This window comes from Dendrobates tinctorius, unplaced genomic scaffold (genome assembly GCF_039654945.1).
Source record: "Dendrobates tinctorius isolate UK_male_01 unplaced genomic scaffold, ASM3965494v1 ptg000043l, whole genome shotgun sequence".
Lineage (NCBI taxonomy): Eukaryota > Metazoa > Chordata > Amphibia > Anura > Dendrobatidae > Dendrobates > Dendrobates tinctorius.
The window spans coordinates 9428897-9446981 of record NW_027361711.1 but is presented as its reverse complement, the minus strand read 5'-3'; the positions used below and the strand labels follow the sequence as shown (position 1 = coordinate 9446981).

At 46.8% G+C, this 18085-nt stretch overlaps 1 protein-coding gene across 2 annotated transcripts in view; it reads right to left on the bottom strand.

The window, feature by feature from the left end:
* PDE6A (phosphodiesterase 6A) overlaps positions 1-18085 on the bottom strand; it is a 268275-nt gene that overhangs the window by 70566 nt on the left and 179624 nt on the right. For both annotated transcript variants that reach the window (XM_073575291.1, XM_073575292.1), the window contains exon 12: positions 17725-17871. In XM_073575291.1, the coding sequence (XP_073431392.1) occupies positions 17725-17871 (147 nt within the window). The remainder of the gene's footprint in view (positions 1-17724; positions 17872-18085) is intronic.

The window sequence follows — 18085 nt, the reverse complement described above, 5'->3', positions numbered from 1 at the left end:
GGCGAAATGCAATGCCGGATCCGGTTTCCCCCCCATTGACTTGCATTTGCGCCGGATCGCGCCGGATGGCCATGCGTTTCATCCGGTTTTCGCCGGATCCGGCAATGTGTCGCGATTCGGCGTCTGGAAAAAACGGCTACTGTAACGTCTTTTGTCTCCGGCGAAAAAGCCGGACACGCCGGATCCGGCGCGTCAGGCTTTTTCACACAATGAAAGCCTATGAGCGCCGCAATGCGCCGGATCCGGCGAAAGCCGCATCCGGCGGCCGGATCCGGTATTTTGGTCTGAGCATGCTCAGTAGCTCTGCCCACAGGAGATATATAAAAGCAAGACAATGGGACCCTCAGCCACACCCAACATGCCACCCAAGCCAAGAACCAGGAGCAGGAGAAGGCAGCAGACATCTGCAGCAGCAGCAGCACCATCAGCACCACCACAAATGGAGCAGCAAATGGAACATGCTGAGGAGGGGAGTCCAGCAGCAGATGAGAGACAGTAATTATCAAATCCCCCATTCCTCCAAACTAGGACCATGGAATATCAAGATATTCATTGGCCCTTTGTTTCTCTTTATTCAACAGCCGCCAAAGAGATGCAGCAGCAGCAGCAGCAGAAATGGCATCACTGGCAGCAGCAACAGCAGCAGCAATACCCACAGCCATGGAGTCTGGCCATCAACAGGACAGCACATCTTCTTCTGGGAGCCCTCCCTCGCATCGTCAGCGTTTGACGGTAAGTTTTTATTTCCAAAATCCATCATCTTTGTAATATATGTCTATTCATTGCCTTTTATTTCAAAACAGGAATCACAAGATGAAGAGGAGCTCCCAGAAGAAGAAGGAAGGGGTGGACAGACACCTGGAGTGGGCTCACAATTGGTAAGTTTTTTGCATCAAACGCAGAAACACAACATCACACTACACACAACACATAGAAAACAATGTTCTGCAGACCACACACAGCAAACAAATGCCTACATCCAAAGACATAACATTTTTTGTTTTCTTCTCTAGTCTTCCCAATCTGGTGCTCGGCCAAGAGGTCCTCGCAGTGCCTCCCAGGGTCGTCGGCGACAGCAACGCGGCGGTCACCAGCGTGTAAGTATAAATATTTTTGCTTTGTTTTTTTGCACTTTTTATTTCATTTCTTTTGTGGAGGCTAATTATGTTATTTTTGTCTTTTTCTTTAACAGCCTTCACAGCGTGCTCCCGACTCTGACGGTGAAGATGGAGGGATTGATGTGGACCGCCTCATCGATCTCGTCAGAGAAAGGGAGCCGCTCTGGAATATGGCTGACCGCCGCCACGCTGACCTGATCGTTACCCGACGACTCTGGGAGGAAATCTGTTTGCTCCTTGTGGGCCGCTGGGAGGACCTCGATGTTCGGGCCCAGATTAAAGAGCGTAAGTATATACAGTACCGGTTGCTTGATGTAAACCAGTGTTTCCCGAACTCCAGTCCTCGTGGTCCCCACGGATCATGTGTTCAGGATTTCTATTTACTATGGAAATCCTGAAAACATGACCCCTGGGGACCATGAGGACTGGAGTTTGTGAAACACTGATGTTGTATACTAACCACTCCTTTCTCGTTTCAGGGAACAGAATTGTGAATCGGTGGCGGTCTGTGAGGGATCGTTTCAAGAAGGAGTTCAATAAAGAGATGCGGGCCCCGAGTGGATCTGGAGGACGCAGGAGCAAGTACAAGTACGCACAAGCCCTGTCGTTCCTCCGGGAAACAATGCTCACCAGAAGGTAAATATTACACACCACATGTGAAAAAAATGTTAGATGTAACTTTTTTTTCAGCCAGGGCCATACCATGTCAGTATTTTAATTGTTTTTTTTTCTCTTTATTCCACAGCACGGTGAGCAGCACTCGGGAGCCTGCACGATTGGACCCTTCTGAGGCGATCCCTGAGGAGACCGGCACCGAGGGACACTTCGACCGCCCCGGTACATCTGCACCTTCCCAGCCTTCCCACACATTCGACCCATCTGTCCCATCCACCAGCACAGGAGCATCGTGGCCGCCTACATTACATGAAGCTGCTGGTGAGGAGATCGCTTTCCCTTTACCCCACCCTTCTGCCCCTGCCACCTCTAGTACACCTGCGGGTACTGGGCGGCAGCGGCAGAGGGGTCAGGAAAAGAGTTATGCGCAAGAGTTCTTGAATCTGAATGCATCTTTCCAGAACTGTCTAAAAGTCTTGTCAGAGCAAATCTCCGCAGGCATTCAGCAGATCAACTCCAGCATTCTGGAGGTGAAGACACTTCTGCAAACCATGCATTCAGAAGCAAGATCTTCACCAAACCACACCTTTTTCAGGTCTGTTGTGGAGCGCATGGCAACACTATCTCCTACCCAGCAGATGCATGTAATGCATTCGTGCCACGGTGCTCTACAGCAGGTTACCTCCCAACCTCCACCTCCCACCACTGTAGTTCCTCCACCTGCACCCCCTCCAGCCACTTTCCATCCTCCCCCTCCTATTACATCTGCACCCCCTCCAGCCACTTTCCATCCTCCCCCTCCTATTACATACCAGCAACCTCACCAGTACCAGCAACCTCCCCAGTATCAGACATCTCCCCACTTCCAGCAACCTGCCCCGTACCAAACTCCTTCCCCGTACCAAACTCCTTCCCCGTACCAAACTCCTTCCCCATACAACTTTCCATCAACATCATCTGCTCCTACAGTCCCTGCCCAACCCTCTACTCCACCGCCCACCACCTCTTCTGCCTCCAACATGTCCACCCATTCTGTAGCTTTTTCCACACCTTCACCTCTAACTGTTCCTTCCCCACCACGATCCCAGTCCTCTCTCCACACACCCAGTGTCGAAGTGTCCCGCAGCCCCTCCAGCAGTATTTCCACCCCACAGTACACAGATTTGTAATGTGTGTTTTTTGTCATAAAAATGCCCATTGGGTTTAAAACCTTTATTAAAAAAGTTTTTTGCACTTTAAAAACATTTTACAAAAAAAAAAAATTTTAAATAAAAGTTAAATTATCGTTTCACAATGGTTGTCTGTCATTTCTTTCTGCGGCGAACTATGTTTAAAAAAAAGGTTAAATACAGGGTATTTCAAAGGTAAAAAGGTATTCAAAACCAGGTATATAACTATGGGTAAATTTTAGCTTTTTGCCACAGTTGTGTTCCTGGTTGTGTTTGAAGCAAAGTATTTCACCTAAAAAGTTGTGTTTATTGTTGGTGATTTCCTACCAATGTACACAACTTTTGTTAAAATGTGAAATACTTTGCATAAAACACAACCAGTTACACACCTGTGGCCTAAAGGTAAAAATAGTAAGACCATGACAAGATAGCCAACTTTGGTTGGCAAAGGTATATACTGTTGGTCCAGAAGGTACACAAGTTTGGTTAGGGCACAAATCTTTCACACTCTGTCATCCCAGTGTACTCTGCCTTGAGGTGACATAAAGTATAGTGCAAAATTGTCCCTGAAACCGTCACAGAACTTCTAGTGGTAATATTTCCAATGACAACATCCATCTTCGCCAGTAACTTGCTCTTCTCTCCAACCTGCACTTTCTTCTCTACAACCTGTCAAAGAAGGGCTGTAGGAACATGCTATATATAGTTTTCCAGTAGCCAATCCCGTTCGGAAGGCCACAAGGGTCAATTTTAAAAACCGGATCCGGCGTAATCCGTCGATAAATGGATAGAAAAACGGATGAACCGGATGAGACGGATCCGGTTTTGTCTGTCAAGAACAAGACGGATCCGGCAGAAAACCGGATCCTGCACATCAGGTTTTACAAAACATTTGCCGGATCCGGCATTCCGGCACGACGCCGGATCGCGCCTGACGCCGAAAACCTGATGTGTGAAAGTAGCCTAAGGCTTCCTGACAGCTGCATTGCTGTTTCCCCACTGCTCTGCAAACTGCTTTTTTAAAAGCAATCCCAATTTTTTTTTTGTCCTGCTAAGGTACTGAGCGTGCATTTATTCACACCATACAGCGGTGTACGCTCCTCATACAGTACCGTGTAACGGCTGTTATCACAGCCACAGTGAAGCTATCTGTGTGTCACTGTGGAAGGATAAGTGGAGGACTTGTTCCGTTCTTACAGACCTACACTCTAGGGAGATTCCTATTCTGCCCAATTCTACAATTCACTTTTTTCACACCTGTGCCATCGAGCCTGTGACATAGCGCTCTGATATTCAGTGGGCCTCACACAATCCAAAAGTGTCCAGTGTCCACAAGTGTCTGCAGAAATTCAAAATCTCCCTTATCCTGTAGTCACTTTTTTCACACCTGCTGCATCGAGCCTGTGACATAGCGCTCTGATATTCATTGGGCCTCACACAATCCAAAAGTGTCCAGTGTCTGCAGAAATTCAAAATCTCCCTTATCCCGTAGTCACTTTTTTCACACCTGCAGCATCGAGCCTGTGACATAGCGCTCTGATATTCATTGGGCCTCACACAATCCAAAAGTGTCCAGTGTCCACAAGTGTCTGCAGAAATTCAAAATCTCCCTTATCCTGTAGTCACTTTTTTCACACCTGTGCCATCGAGCCTGTGACATAGCGCTGTGATATTCAGTGGGCCTCACACAATCCAAGTGTCCAGTGTCCACAAGTGTCTGCAGAAATTTAAAATCTCCCTTATCCTGTAGTCACTTTTTTCACACCTGTGCCATCGAGCCTGTGACATAGCGCTGTGATATTCAGTGGGCCTCACACAATCCAAGTGTCCAGTGTCCACAAGTGTCTGCAGAAATTCAAAATCTCCCAGAAATTCAAAATCTCCCTTATCCTGTAGTCACTTTTTTCACACCTGTGCCATCAAGCCTGTGACATAGCACTGTGATATTCAGTGGGCCTCACACAATCCAAGTGTCCAGTGTCCACAAGTGTCTGCAGAAATTCAAAATCTCCCTTATCCTGTAATCTCTTTTTTCACACCTGTGCCATCGAGCCTGTGACATAGCGCTGTGATATTCAGTGGGCCTCACACAATCCAAGTGTCCAGTGTCCACAAGTGTCTGCAGAAATTCAAAATCTCCCTTATCCTGTAGTCACTTTTTTCACACCTGTGCCATCGAGCCTGTGACATAGCGCTGTGATATTCAGTGGGCCTCACACAATCCAAGTGTCCAGTGTCCACAAGTGTCTGCAGAAATTCAAAATCTCCCAGAAATTCAAAATCTCCCTTATCCTGTAGTCACTTTTTTCACACCTGTGCCATCGAGCCTGTGACATAGCACTGTGATATTCAGTGGGCCTCACACAATCCAAGTGTCCAGTGTCCACAAGTGTCTGCAGAAATTCAAAATCTCCCAGAAATTCAAAATCTCCCTTATCCTGTAGTCACTTTTTTCACACCTGTGCCATCGAGCCTGTGACATAGCACTGTGATATTCAGTGGGCCTCACACAATCCAAGTGTCCAGTGTCCACAAGTGTCTGCAGAAATTCAAAATCTCCCTTATCCTGTAGTCACTTTTTTCACTCCTGTGCCATCGAGCCTGTGACATAGCACTGTGATATTCAGTGGGCCTCACACAATCCAAGTGTCCAGTGTCCACAAGTGTCTGCAGAAATTCAAAATCTCCCTTATCCTGTAGTCACTTTTTTCACACCTGTGCCATCGAGCCTGTGACATAGCACTGTGATATTCAGTGGGCCTCACACAATCCAAGTGTCCAGTGTCCACAAGTGTCTGCAGAAATTCAAAATCTCCCAGAAATTCAAAATCTCCCTTATCCTGTAGTCACTTTTTTCACACCTGTGCCATCGAGCCTGTGACATAGCACTGTGATATTCAGTGGGCCTCACACAATCCAAGTGTCCAGTGTCCACAAGTGTCTGCAGAAATTCAAAATCTCCCTTATCCTGTAGTCACTTTTTTCACACCTGTGCCATCGAGCCTGTGACATAGCACTGTGATATTCAGTGGGCCTCACACAATCCAAGTGTCCAGTGTCCACAAATGTCTGCAGAAATTCAAAATCTCCCTTATCCTGTAGTCACTTTTTTCACACCTGCTGCATCGAGCCTGTGACATAGCGCTGTGATATTCAGTGGGCCTCACACAATCCAAGTGTCCAGTGTCCACAAGTGTCTGCAGAAAATCTAAATCTCCCTTATCCTGTAGTCACTTTTTTCACACCTGCCATCGAGCCTGTGACATAGCACTGTGATATTCAGTGGGCCTCACACAATCCAAGTGTCCAGTGTCCACAAGTGTCTGCAGAAATTCAAAATCTCCCAGAAATTCAAAATCTCCCTTATCCTGTAGTCACTTTTTTCACACCTGTGCCATCGAGCCTGTGACATAGCACTGTGATATTCAGTAGGCCTCACACAATCCAAGTGTCCAGTGTCCACAAGTGTCTGCAGAAATTCAAAATCTCCCTTATCCTGTAGTCACTTTTTTCACACTTGTGCCATCGAGCCTGTGACATAGCACTGTGATATTCAGTGGGCCTCACACAATCCAAGTGTCCAGTGTCCACAAGTGTCTGCAGAAATTCAAAATCTCCCTTATCCTGTAGTCACTTTTTTCACACCTGTGCCATCGAGCCTGTGACATAGCGCTGTGATATTCAGTGGGCCTCACACAATCCAAGTGTCCAGTGTCCACAAGTGTCTGCAGAAAAACTAAATCTCCCCTGTCCTATAAACACCTTGTACCTTGTTTTACATTACTATATAGTTTGTAGGATTTTGTCTACATTTCTACCAAAAATGAGGAAGGCTGGTGGAAGAGGCCGTGGAATTGGGCGGGGGTTGGCAGCTGGTAATGATGGTGTTGGTGGTGGATCTGATGGTAGTGGCAAAAGCAAAATAGGACCGAATGCAGGAGGTGTTGAGCCTGCGTCATCGTCTGGCTCCATAAGGCTTCGAAGGCTTAGTTTTCTAGGAGTTGGCAAACCGCTTTTAACGCCAGAGCATCAGGAAAAAGTTTTGTCTTACATTGCTGACTCAGCCTCCAGCTCTATCGCCTCCTCTTCTGAAGTTGTAAAAAGTAAAAGCACTGAGTCGTCATTGGAGGCTCATGTTCATGAACCACACCTTTCCTTGTGTCCTTCACCACAACCAAGATTGAAGGATGATGCATGCCATACTACTGATTACTCCATGGAGCTGTTTTCACATACCATGCCTGGATTATCAAGTGAAATGGTGAATTACCCAGGCCAAGATGAATCTGACATGGAGTGCACTGATGCACAGCCGCTGATAGATGATTCTGCTGGTACATTCACTCAGAGCACTACATTGTCCTCGCAGTGTACAGAGCCAGATTCTGACCCTGATGAGACTCAGGTGCCCCTTCCCGCACACTATACCACCATACACGGTGACACAGAGGAAGGTGCACATGACATTGAAGAGGAGGTGATGGATGACCCAGTTGTTGACCCAGATTGGCATCCATTGGGGGAAGAGGGTGCTGCTTCCAATAGCTCAGATGAGGAGCATCCACAGCAGACATCAACATCGCAACAGCTGTTATCTGGCAGGCCCGGAGCACTCCAAAGACAGGTTCCAAAAATCAAAAGAGTTGCTGGACAGCTTGTCCAGAGGGTAAAAACATCACAGCGTGCTAGGCCGCAAAATGTCTGCCAAAGTAGGAAGAGTGCAGTGTGGCACTTTTTTGAACAAAATCCTCATGATCAGGCCAAGGTTATCTGTAAGAAGTGCGCAAAGACCTTTAGCCGAGGGAAAAATCTGAAAAATTTGAATACCAGTTGCATGCTTAGACATTTAACCAGCATGCACTTGCAAGCGTGGACACAACACCAAACCTCAAGTGCCACATGTGCAACTGATCACAAAGAAGGTAGTCAGCAACGCTACATTGTTTCCCCCACTGTAAGCCCACCGGTTAGCACAGCAGCAAATGTTGAGGTGTCGTTGCAAGGCCACAGCAGTCAGGGAATCCCACTGTTATATCAACGAAAGACTGATTCTAGGCCATCAGAAAGAACACCAACTCCATCACCATCATCAACCCTCTCTCAGTCCGCCCTGTCCACCGCTACTTCCACCATATGCAGCTCTCAAGTCCAGCTCACCCTCCCAGACACTATGAGTAGGTCAAGAAAGTACTCAGTCTCTCATCCGCGTACACTGGGTTTGAACGCCCACATTGCCAAACTAATCTCGTTTGAGATGATGCCCTATCGGTTGGTGGAAAGCGCAGCTTTCCGCGAACTCATGGCCTATGCAGTACCACGCTATGACCTACCCAGTCGCCACTTCTTCTCTCGCAAAGCCATCCCAGCCCTCCACCATCATGTGAAAGACCGCATTGTCCATGCACTCAAGCAGTCAGTGAGTGGAAAGGTGCACCTCACAACTGATGCATGGTCCAGTCGGCATGGCCAGGGCCGTTACGTGTCCATCACTGCGCACTGGGTTAATGTGGTGGATGCAGGGTCCACAGGGGACAGCGGTGGTGGGACAGTGCTGCCTAGCCCACAGTATAGGAAACAGTTGGCTGTAGGCATTCCACCCTCCTCCTCCTCCTCCAGAAGCGAAAGCTCGTCCACAGAGCGCAGTCGTACGAGCACTCCATCTGCAGCTGCCACTGTTGCACACGAGGTGTCCCCCTATCGAGCAGCTAGTGGAAAGCGTCAGCAGGCTGTGTTGCAGATGATGTGTTTGGGCGACAGACACTCCGCCGAGGTGCTGGCCGAGTACTTGAAGCGACAAACTGAGTCATGGCTGGGCAGTGTACATCTTGAGGCAGGCAAGGTAGTTAGTGATAACGGCCGTAATTTTGTGGCAGCCATAGGCCTTTCAAAACTCAGCCACATACCTTGCTTGGCTCACACCTTGAACCTGGTGGTGCAGTGCTTCCTCAAAAATTATCCGGAGTTAACAGCCCTGCTCCATAAGGTGCGAAGACTGTGCGCGCATATCCGCCGGTCGCCTGTACACTCCGTTCGTATGCAGAAGCTGCAGCGATTGCTCCACCTTCCCAACCACCGCCTCATTATCGACATTGCAACAAGGTGGAACTCCACCCTGCACATGGTGGAGCGGCTGTGCGAGCAGAGGCAGGCCATAATGCATTTGTGGGAGGATACACGGCCAGGCACTTTGAGAGCAGACATGGAGTTGACAGGTGTGCAGTGGTCGAAGCTGAAAGACCTCTGTAAAGTCCTTCAGTGTTTTGAGGAATGCACATGGCTGGTAAGCGCAGACGACGCCATCCTAAGCATGAGTATCCCACTTATGCGTCTGCTCATGCAAACTTTGACGCACCTTAAGGAGCAGGCATCTGCAGCCAGTGTTGACGAGGAGGAAGAGGTGGAGGGAATCCTTGATGACATTCAGCCATTGTCTGCTCAGGGACCTCTCCTGGACGAGTTGGAGGAAGAAGAGGAGGAGGAGGATGATGATGGGGATGATTACTTAGGGGAGGAGGATGCATCTCGTGGGGCAAGTGAAAATGTTGGCGTGGCAAGATCTGGTACAGGGTTTGTGCGTGACTGGAGGTATGTGGATTTGCCAGAAAGTGCTCCTCCAACCAGCACTCGCAGTGCATCATTGACACCGGGAACATTGGCCCACACGTCAGATTATGCCTTGCGGATCCTAAAAAGGGACCCCCACATTGCCAAAATGATGAACGATGACGACTACTGGTTGGCCAGCATCCTGGATGCACGCTATAAAGGCAAATTACAAAACATCATGCCACAGGAGAACCTTGACCTAATATTGGCTAATAAACAAGCAACTCTGGTAAATCGGTTGCTTGAGGCATTCCCAGCACACAGCAGCGGTGATGGTTCTCACACGAGCCGTACGGGCTGGGGGCAGCTTGGCAGAGGTGTTCATGGTGCACACAGCAGAAGTGACGTTGGAGACAGGGGTTTCATGACAATGTTGTGGACTGATTTTTCAAGTACCGCTCACACAACTGGTAATACAGCATCGATGGAAAGTGACAGGAGACAGCAGTTGTCAACTATGGTTACAAACTACTTTTCCTCCCATATCGATGTTCTCCCACACAGGTCATTCCCCTTTGACTATTGGGCTGCTAAACTGGACACCTGGCCTGAATTGGCACAATATGCCTTACAGGAGCTCGCTTGCCCAGTTGCAAGTGTGCTATCGGAAAGAGTCTTCAGTGCAGCTGGATCAATCCTGACAGAAAAAAGGACCCGTCTGTCAACCCAAAATGTGGATGATCTAACCTTCATTAAAATGAACCATGCATGGGTTTCCAAGGATTTTGTCCCACCTTCCCCTGATGACACATAGGGTGACAGAAAAATGGCTTGCTTTGGTCCACCTCTTCCTGGGACTTGACCTATTTCGCCTTTTGCATCAGCTGAATGTCCAACATCAACATATGCCACTTTCTAAAACTCCCTAACTGTGCTGCCTCCCTCCCCCCATGGCCGGGGTCACCACCTAGCGCACGACACCGTGCGAGTGCCGTTGCCCTGGACAGGTGGGTAGGCCGACTCTTGGGCGCGGGCACTGGCACAGGGTCCCTGATAGTGCAATCAAGTGTCTCTGACGGTGGTGGTGCACACCCGCCGTCAGACACACCGCCGTACTATGAGGGGCCCAGTGCCAGTACCGACGCCCACGAGTGGGCCCCCTTGCTTGGGCAGGGCCCCAGAATTTGCAATCTTTACCTCTCCCTGTTCCTCCGCTGTGTAGTCTGGGCCGTCAAATCCATACTGTGCCTGACACCGTCTGAGCCTGCCTCCTGATGTATAGACATATCTTTTGAATGTGTACGCTATCCATACATGTTATCTGGGGATACGGTACCCTTTCTCACCTTTGTGCAATCACGTGCAAGCCATACTGGGCCTAACACCGTCTGAGCCTGCCTCCTGATGTATAGACATATCTTTTGAATGTGTACGCTATCCATACATGTTATCCGGGGATACGGTACCCTTTCTCACCTTTGTGCAATCACGTGCAAGCCATACTGGGCCTAACACCGTCTGAGCCTGCCTCCTGATGTATAGACATATCTTTTGAATGTGTACGCTATCCATACATGTTATCCGGGGATACGGTACCCTTTCTCACCTTTGTGCAATCACTTGCAAGCCATACTGGGCCTTACACCGTCTGAGCCTGCCTCCTGATGTATAGACATATCTTTTGAATGTGTACGCTATCCATACATGTTATCCGGGGATACGGTACCCTTTCTCACCTTTGTGCAATAACGTGCAAGCCATACTGGGCCTAACACCGTCTGAGCCTGCCTCCTGATGTATAGACATATCTTTTGAATGTGTACGCTATCCATACATGTTATCCGGGGATACGTACCCTTTCTCACCTTTGTGCAATCACGTGTAACCCATACTGGGTGTGAGAACGGCTGGCGAGCTGTTAAGCAAGCTACAGCATTTGTGGTTTGCACACGTAAGTTTTTCATTTTTTTCAGGAATGACGGTTAGGCCTAATTCCGGAACTGCGGTTGACCTGCACTTACTGGGAAATCATCGTTCGCGAGTAATAATTGTAATCAGTGATCCCCATCACTAACGTTGTTCAGCGGGTTATCTGCACCTGTAAGCGACAAACGCTGGCCTTTTCAGTGTAGCGCACATGCAGCCACGGACATGTAAGGGCATGACACACCAGTTATTGGCCAATCTCATGTGCCAGAGCCTCACGTGTCCCTCTAGTAAGCCGGACTCGGACCGCGGGGCATGACGGAGTCTCGTTCGTTAACGGAATTAAGCTTGCAATGTGTGCATCTGTTCTGTAGCTGGCATGGTTGAGGCTGCCCGTGTTGAGTCAAATTACGCCGTAGGCTCCACTCCTGGTGGTGCCCTTCTGGACATTCCTTTAAGGTTCAGCTTTGCAACCATACTGCCCACGTAAAACAAACACTTTGCCTTCATGAACGCTGTTTGGAGGGTCATGACTCGTGGGAATAACGCTGCCCAATCAGTTAACCTGCTAGAGAGATCCTTCGTTGCTCCCAAGCATGACATCACACTCCCTAGGAGGAAGGTAATGCCACTGTGGCGACCGTACTCCTGGGGGCGACACAAGTGCACTGATGCCCAGCCACTGCTCGATGAATCTGCTGGTACATTGACCCAGACCACTACATTCCCCTCGCATGCTACCCGGCCTGAATCTGACCCTGATGAAACTCAGGTTACCCTTCCCATATACAGTTCCATCTTACATGGTGACAAAGAGGAAGCTGCAGATGAAAGTGCAGGTTCGGCCCACCCGCCATCAGACACACCACCGTACTATCAGGGGCCCTGTGCCAGTGCCGTCGCCAACGAGTGGGCCCCCCCGCTTGCTCAGAATCACAGCACTTACAAGGTTGAAATACTGTGCAGTGAGATGGAAGATGGGGACGACGAGGAGTCCAGACTAGTACAGGGATTCCCTAGCGAGGAGACTTATTTCATTGTTTTCAATGTTGGGACAGCAATTTTTGGGGAGCACTATACTCTGGAGAATGATAGATGGGGCCCACCATACACTGGAACATTCCAAAGGTGGACATCAGACACTGGAGCAGCATTTACAGGGCCCATTATACACTAGAGCATTAGAAATGGGGCCCATTATGTTTGGAGCATTATTTGGGCCCATAAGACAGTGGAGCTTCATCCATGGGGACCAACATATACTGTAGCATTATGTGGAGCTCATCATATACTGTTTCAAACATTATATGGGACCAATGATTCTGTATGGAGAAATAGATGGGCCTCGTCATGAGATGTAAAAAGTGAAGTATTTTTCATTGTACTATACCGCTATTTCTCTGCCGTATCGGAGCATGATGAGTTGTGGTATTATGTGTTAAAGGGGCGCTCTTTCGCCCAGGGCACATGAAAACCTGGAGCCAGCCCTACCCCCCCACAACTTTAGCCAAATAACCCCCATTTTTCAGTGCGTAACTTGTATTATGAAGTTAATTAAGGTTGACCAGCTTAAGTAAGAAGAATTGATGCTTTTGGCATTCAAATGAGCACTATAGGTGTGTTTCCTGTCCTCCTCTCACTGCCGACTTTTATTCCCCATTGACTTACATTGGGTTTCGTGTTTCGGGACGACCCCAACTTTTCCCTATAATCGGCCGATCTTGCTCGACCCGACTTTTGGAAAAGTCGGGTTTCACGAAACGAAACTCGACCATAAAAAAACAAAAGTCGCTCAACTCTAGTCATTGCTAAAGAAGCTGGCTGTTCACACAGTGCTATATCCAAGCATCTTAATGGAAAGTTGAGTGGAAGGAAAAAGTGTGGTAGAAAAAGGTGCTTTAAGAGCCACCACATACAGAGGAATCCAGGACAAGTTCCACATTCTTTGGGTCAAGCCACTCATGACCAATAGACAATGGCAGAAGCGTCTTACCTGGGCCAAGGAGAAAAAGAATTGGACTGCTGCACAGTGGTCCAAGCTGTTTTCAGACAAAAGTTTCACTACTCGAGTCTCTCCTCGCTACTCCCCTGTCTCTCCCCTCTGAAAATCCCTCCACTGGGTCCTAATTCACCAACGAATCCAGTTCAAACTACTAACATTGACCTACAAAGCCATCCACAACCTTTCCCCTCCATATATCTCTGAACTAATCTCCCAATATCTTCCCTCACGTAATCTTCGATCCTCCCAAGACCTCCTACTCTCCTCCACACTTATTCGTTCTTCACACAACCGCCTCCAAGATTTCTCACCAATATACCCTATCCTCTAGAATTCCATGCCTCAACACATCCGATTATCCACCTCCTCAGATCTTTCAAACGGAACCTGAAAACCCATCTTTTCAGGAAAGCTTACAGCCTGCAATAACCATTCTGCTGCCTCACACCACCTGAGCTGCCGCCTCATCACCACCAGAGCTGCTGCACCCCCGACCTTATGTCTCTTCCCCACTATCCCATAGAATGTAAGTCCGCAAGGACAGGGTCCTCTACCCTCTGTACCAGTCTGTCATTGTAAATTTGTTTACTGTTAACGATATCTATAACTTTGCATGTAACCCCCCCTTCTCATGTACAGCACCATGGAATTAATGGTGCTATATAAATAAATAAATAATAATAATAATAAAGTAAATTTTGCATTTCACTTGGAAATTAAGATCTCAGACTCTGGAAGAAGAGTGGAGACGCACACAATCCAAGCTGCTTGAGGTTCTAGTGTGAAGTACCCACAATCAGTGATGGTTTGGGGAGCCATGTCATTTGCTGGTGTAGGTCCACTGTATTTTATCAAGACCAAAGTCAGCGCAGCAGTCTACCAGGAAACTTTTGTGCGCTTCATGCTTCCCTCTGCTGACAAGCTTTTTGGAGATTAAAATTAATTCTCCAGCAGGACTTGGCACCTGTCCACACTGCCAAAAGTACCAATACTTGGATTAAAAACAGTATCACTGTGCTTGATTGGCCATCAAAGTCACCTGATCTTAACGCCATAGAGAATCAATGGGGTATTGTCAAGAGGAAGATGAGAGACACCAGACCCAACAATGCAGACGAGCTGAAGGCTGCTATCAAAGCAACCTGGGCTTCCATAACACCTCAGCAGTGCCACAGGCTGATCGCCTCCATGTCATGCCGCATTGAAGCAGTAATTGATGCAAAAAGAGCCCCGACCAAGTATTGAGTGCATTTATTGAACATATATTTCAGTAGGCCAACATTTCGGATTTTAAAATCATTTATCAAGCTGGTGTTATAAAGTATTCTAATTTACTGAGATAATGACTTTTGGGTTTTCATTGGCTGTAAGCCATAATCATCAACATTAACAGAAATAAACACTTGAAATACATCACTCTGTTTGTAATGACTCTATATAATATATGAGATTCATTTTTTGTATCCAAGAACTGAAGTAAATTAACTTTTTTATGGTATTCCAATTTTGTGAGAAGCACTTGTATGTTACTTATATTGTATAGTCAAAATAATAGCACAACATAATTAAGATATTTATGTCATATAATGATGTTATTTAAAAAATACCTTTCCCTACAGGTACCCTGTGAAGCGCCCTGCCTTGCAGCGGAGGTTGGTTCCCTACATAAACATCAGTGGTGCCCCTGCTCAACGAAGAATCACCATTTCTCATCCTAATTCGTCCTAGATGTGTTTACATGATAGTAAAGAAAGAGTGTGGGCTAGATAACTGGTAATGCTATACATTTCCCGTAAGTATAGAAAATCATGTTTTAAAATGTAACAGTATGTGTTCTGATTTAAGTGATTACTCATCCGGATCCCATGCTGTGCCTCTACGCATTTCCTTCCTTCATTAGGTTTCTCAGGAGGCTCTTATAACAAATGGCGTAAAAACCTGATGTCCATCATAAGATTCTGTGGTCAGGCTGCAGGTCTCCATATTGCCCACAGGTCCCGCTTGAAATATCACTTCCCCTTAGTGATGCATATCCCTTGAGAGTTCCAGAGGTCTAGGCCCAACCTTCATTTTAGCTGTAGACTGTCTGTTAATTATTTACTGTCCATGCGTCCCATGTCACTCTCCTGATCACTGGGTCCAAACACTAGATGTCGCGGAAAGAGCAGTTTGTATGCAGTAGCAGCGTGTCCCAGTTTAGCGCATAACCACAAACCCTCTAATACCCTCCACTGTGTTCGTGCATGCGCTGTAGCGGGCACTGTTGTATCATATTCCTTGCTTATCTCTGTTCTTCTCATTTAGTGCCTGTGCATGTGTAGACATCTTTGTAGATGCACAAAGTTCACGTGTGTGTGCATTGTATATACTCTGTGCCCAAATTATTTGATATGTCAGCTCAAATCACGATTACTCAAATGACCACCGTGATTTATCTGCATAGTGCTAGCAAAGACATATACAAAAAAGATGATTGCAAGGCACAATTTTAAGCTCAAAAATCTAAATTTTATTAGAGAAATCCATTAAAACCATAATGCCAAGATAAAGGGAAAAAGGGAGTGGGCAAAATGCTCACCTTCCATAATCACTCATAGACATGCATAGCCAGATGACAAAAAGTACCATGAATCATGGGGGGGTTTATATCCATAGAGAAGTATATATAGCAACCAAAGCAGCATGAAAGATATATCTGATATATACAGTGCCTGCTGCAAACAAGGTGCTCCTATCTACCCAACAAGGGATAGACACTCTCATAATATGCTAGTAGCCTTAATACATCATATAAGGACACCCCCTCCCCACAATCCAATTAACCCCTGTACCCATAAAGTGTTATATGAACAGGATCCATGTCCAAATACAAAAGGTACAATTACCTCAAGGGAATCCACAGGGATGTACTGCTGCCACCTGGGGCTGCACGCCCGCCCCGACGCACGTTTCGGTCTCCTTCCTCAAGGGGCCTTGAGGTAATTGTACCTTTTGTATTTGGGCATGGATCCTGTTCATATAACACTTTATGGGTACAGTGGGAGGCTTTCATTTTAACACAGGGGGAGGGTTGAGTGCACATAGGAAAGAGGACAAACAGGTGAAAGACAGCGCAAACGAGAGAACACATGAGAGAAGACAGCACAGTGGTGGAGAGCGAGAGAGCAGACAAGGGGGAGAGCATATGGGGTACACAGGTCAAAGAAGAGATGACATGAGAGGAGAAGACAGCAGATGGGGAGAGAGAAAGCACACAGGGGTGAGAGAGACAAAGCACAGGGGGAGACAGCTCAAACAGGACAGCACATGAGGGGAGAACACAGCACAAGAAGGAGAGAGACAGCAGAGAAGGGGGATAGCACATGGGGTAGACGGGTCAAAGAAGAGAGCACAGATGGGAGAAGTCAGCACATGGGGAAAGAGAGAATGGATAGGTGAGTGAGCACATGGGGGGGGAGAGATTCTCAATGCTGCAAAGCCTGCCCCCATCGTGACATTACCGCCCTCCTGATGCAATAGCATCGGGCCTCCATCGAGTATTTGATAATTGACTAAAAATTAAATCTCAATAATTTCTGTACCATCATGTAAGCATATCTAGAACAAATTAGGATGAGATATGGTGAGTCTTCATTGATTGGGGGTGCCATTGACATTGATATAGGGTGCCAGGGCTATTCACAGGGTACTTGAAGGGAAAGGCATTTCTTCAATAACATTATTATAGAGCACAGTAAATATCTTAATAATGTTGTGGTATAATTTTTGATTATCCAAGATATCTAACAAATATATTTTGCATTACAATAATTTTTTGTGTTGTTTGTGGGAAGATTTTAATATTTGAAAAAAATATTGAATTTAAGGGTACTTAATTTTTGTAAGTCTAAAATGGTGTCAGCCAGCCAGGTAAAAACCAGAGTAGTGAGAACAAAGATAAGATTGAATTCCAAAAGCAGAGTCAAGAGATAGCTATGTTCAAGTCCAGAGGGTCAAGCAGAGACATTAGGCAAGAGAAATCAGACAGTCAATGGCGTCATATTCAGAAGGGCATTTGGGGGTTAAACAGTAGAGTAATTAAGAAAAAAAAGCTGTAAGAATAAAAAGGGTCAGTCCAATATAGGTGCAATGGCAAAGGACAAGTGTCACATGGGGTTTACGTCACCAAACTTGGATGTCACTGGCCAATGACTTCCTGGCGATTCGTCAGCCAGCAATATTTTTATGGACATATTTTAAAACGCTCTTACAGATGGCTGAGTGGCGCTAATGCTGCGCAGCAGGAGAGAAGAGCAATACATCCCGTTGTTTGTGGTCCGCCAGGTAACAACCCCAGCAAACAGCTTACCTCTTGAGGTATATGGAATTTGTCAACCACTTCTAACTCATAGTACATCTGAACTGCACATTTTACTAGGAATAGCTCTGTTTGAGGCAGATCACTGAAGTGGAACTCATAAATTTCTGCTTCCTCTGGATCAGGCAGTTCTTCTTGCTGGGATAATAGAAACAATTACATTAGTTAGTGAAATTAGTTAGCTAGGTTGAAATGCATTGTGTCAGTTTGTAAGGCAATTATTACTAATGGAGAATATTTTTTACTGCGATAAGACTAGATAAATGTAATTTGTTAGTTGTTGCAGGAGGCGCAGAAAAGTACAATTAGTCACAGGAATGATACTTGTAATAATAAGTAATTATATATGTTG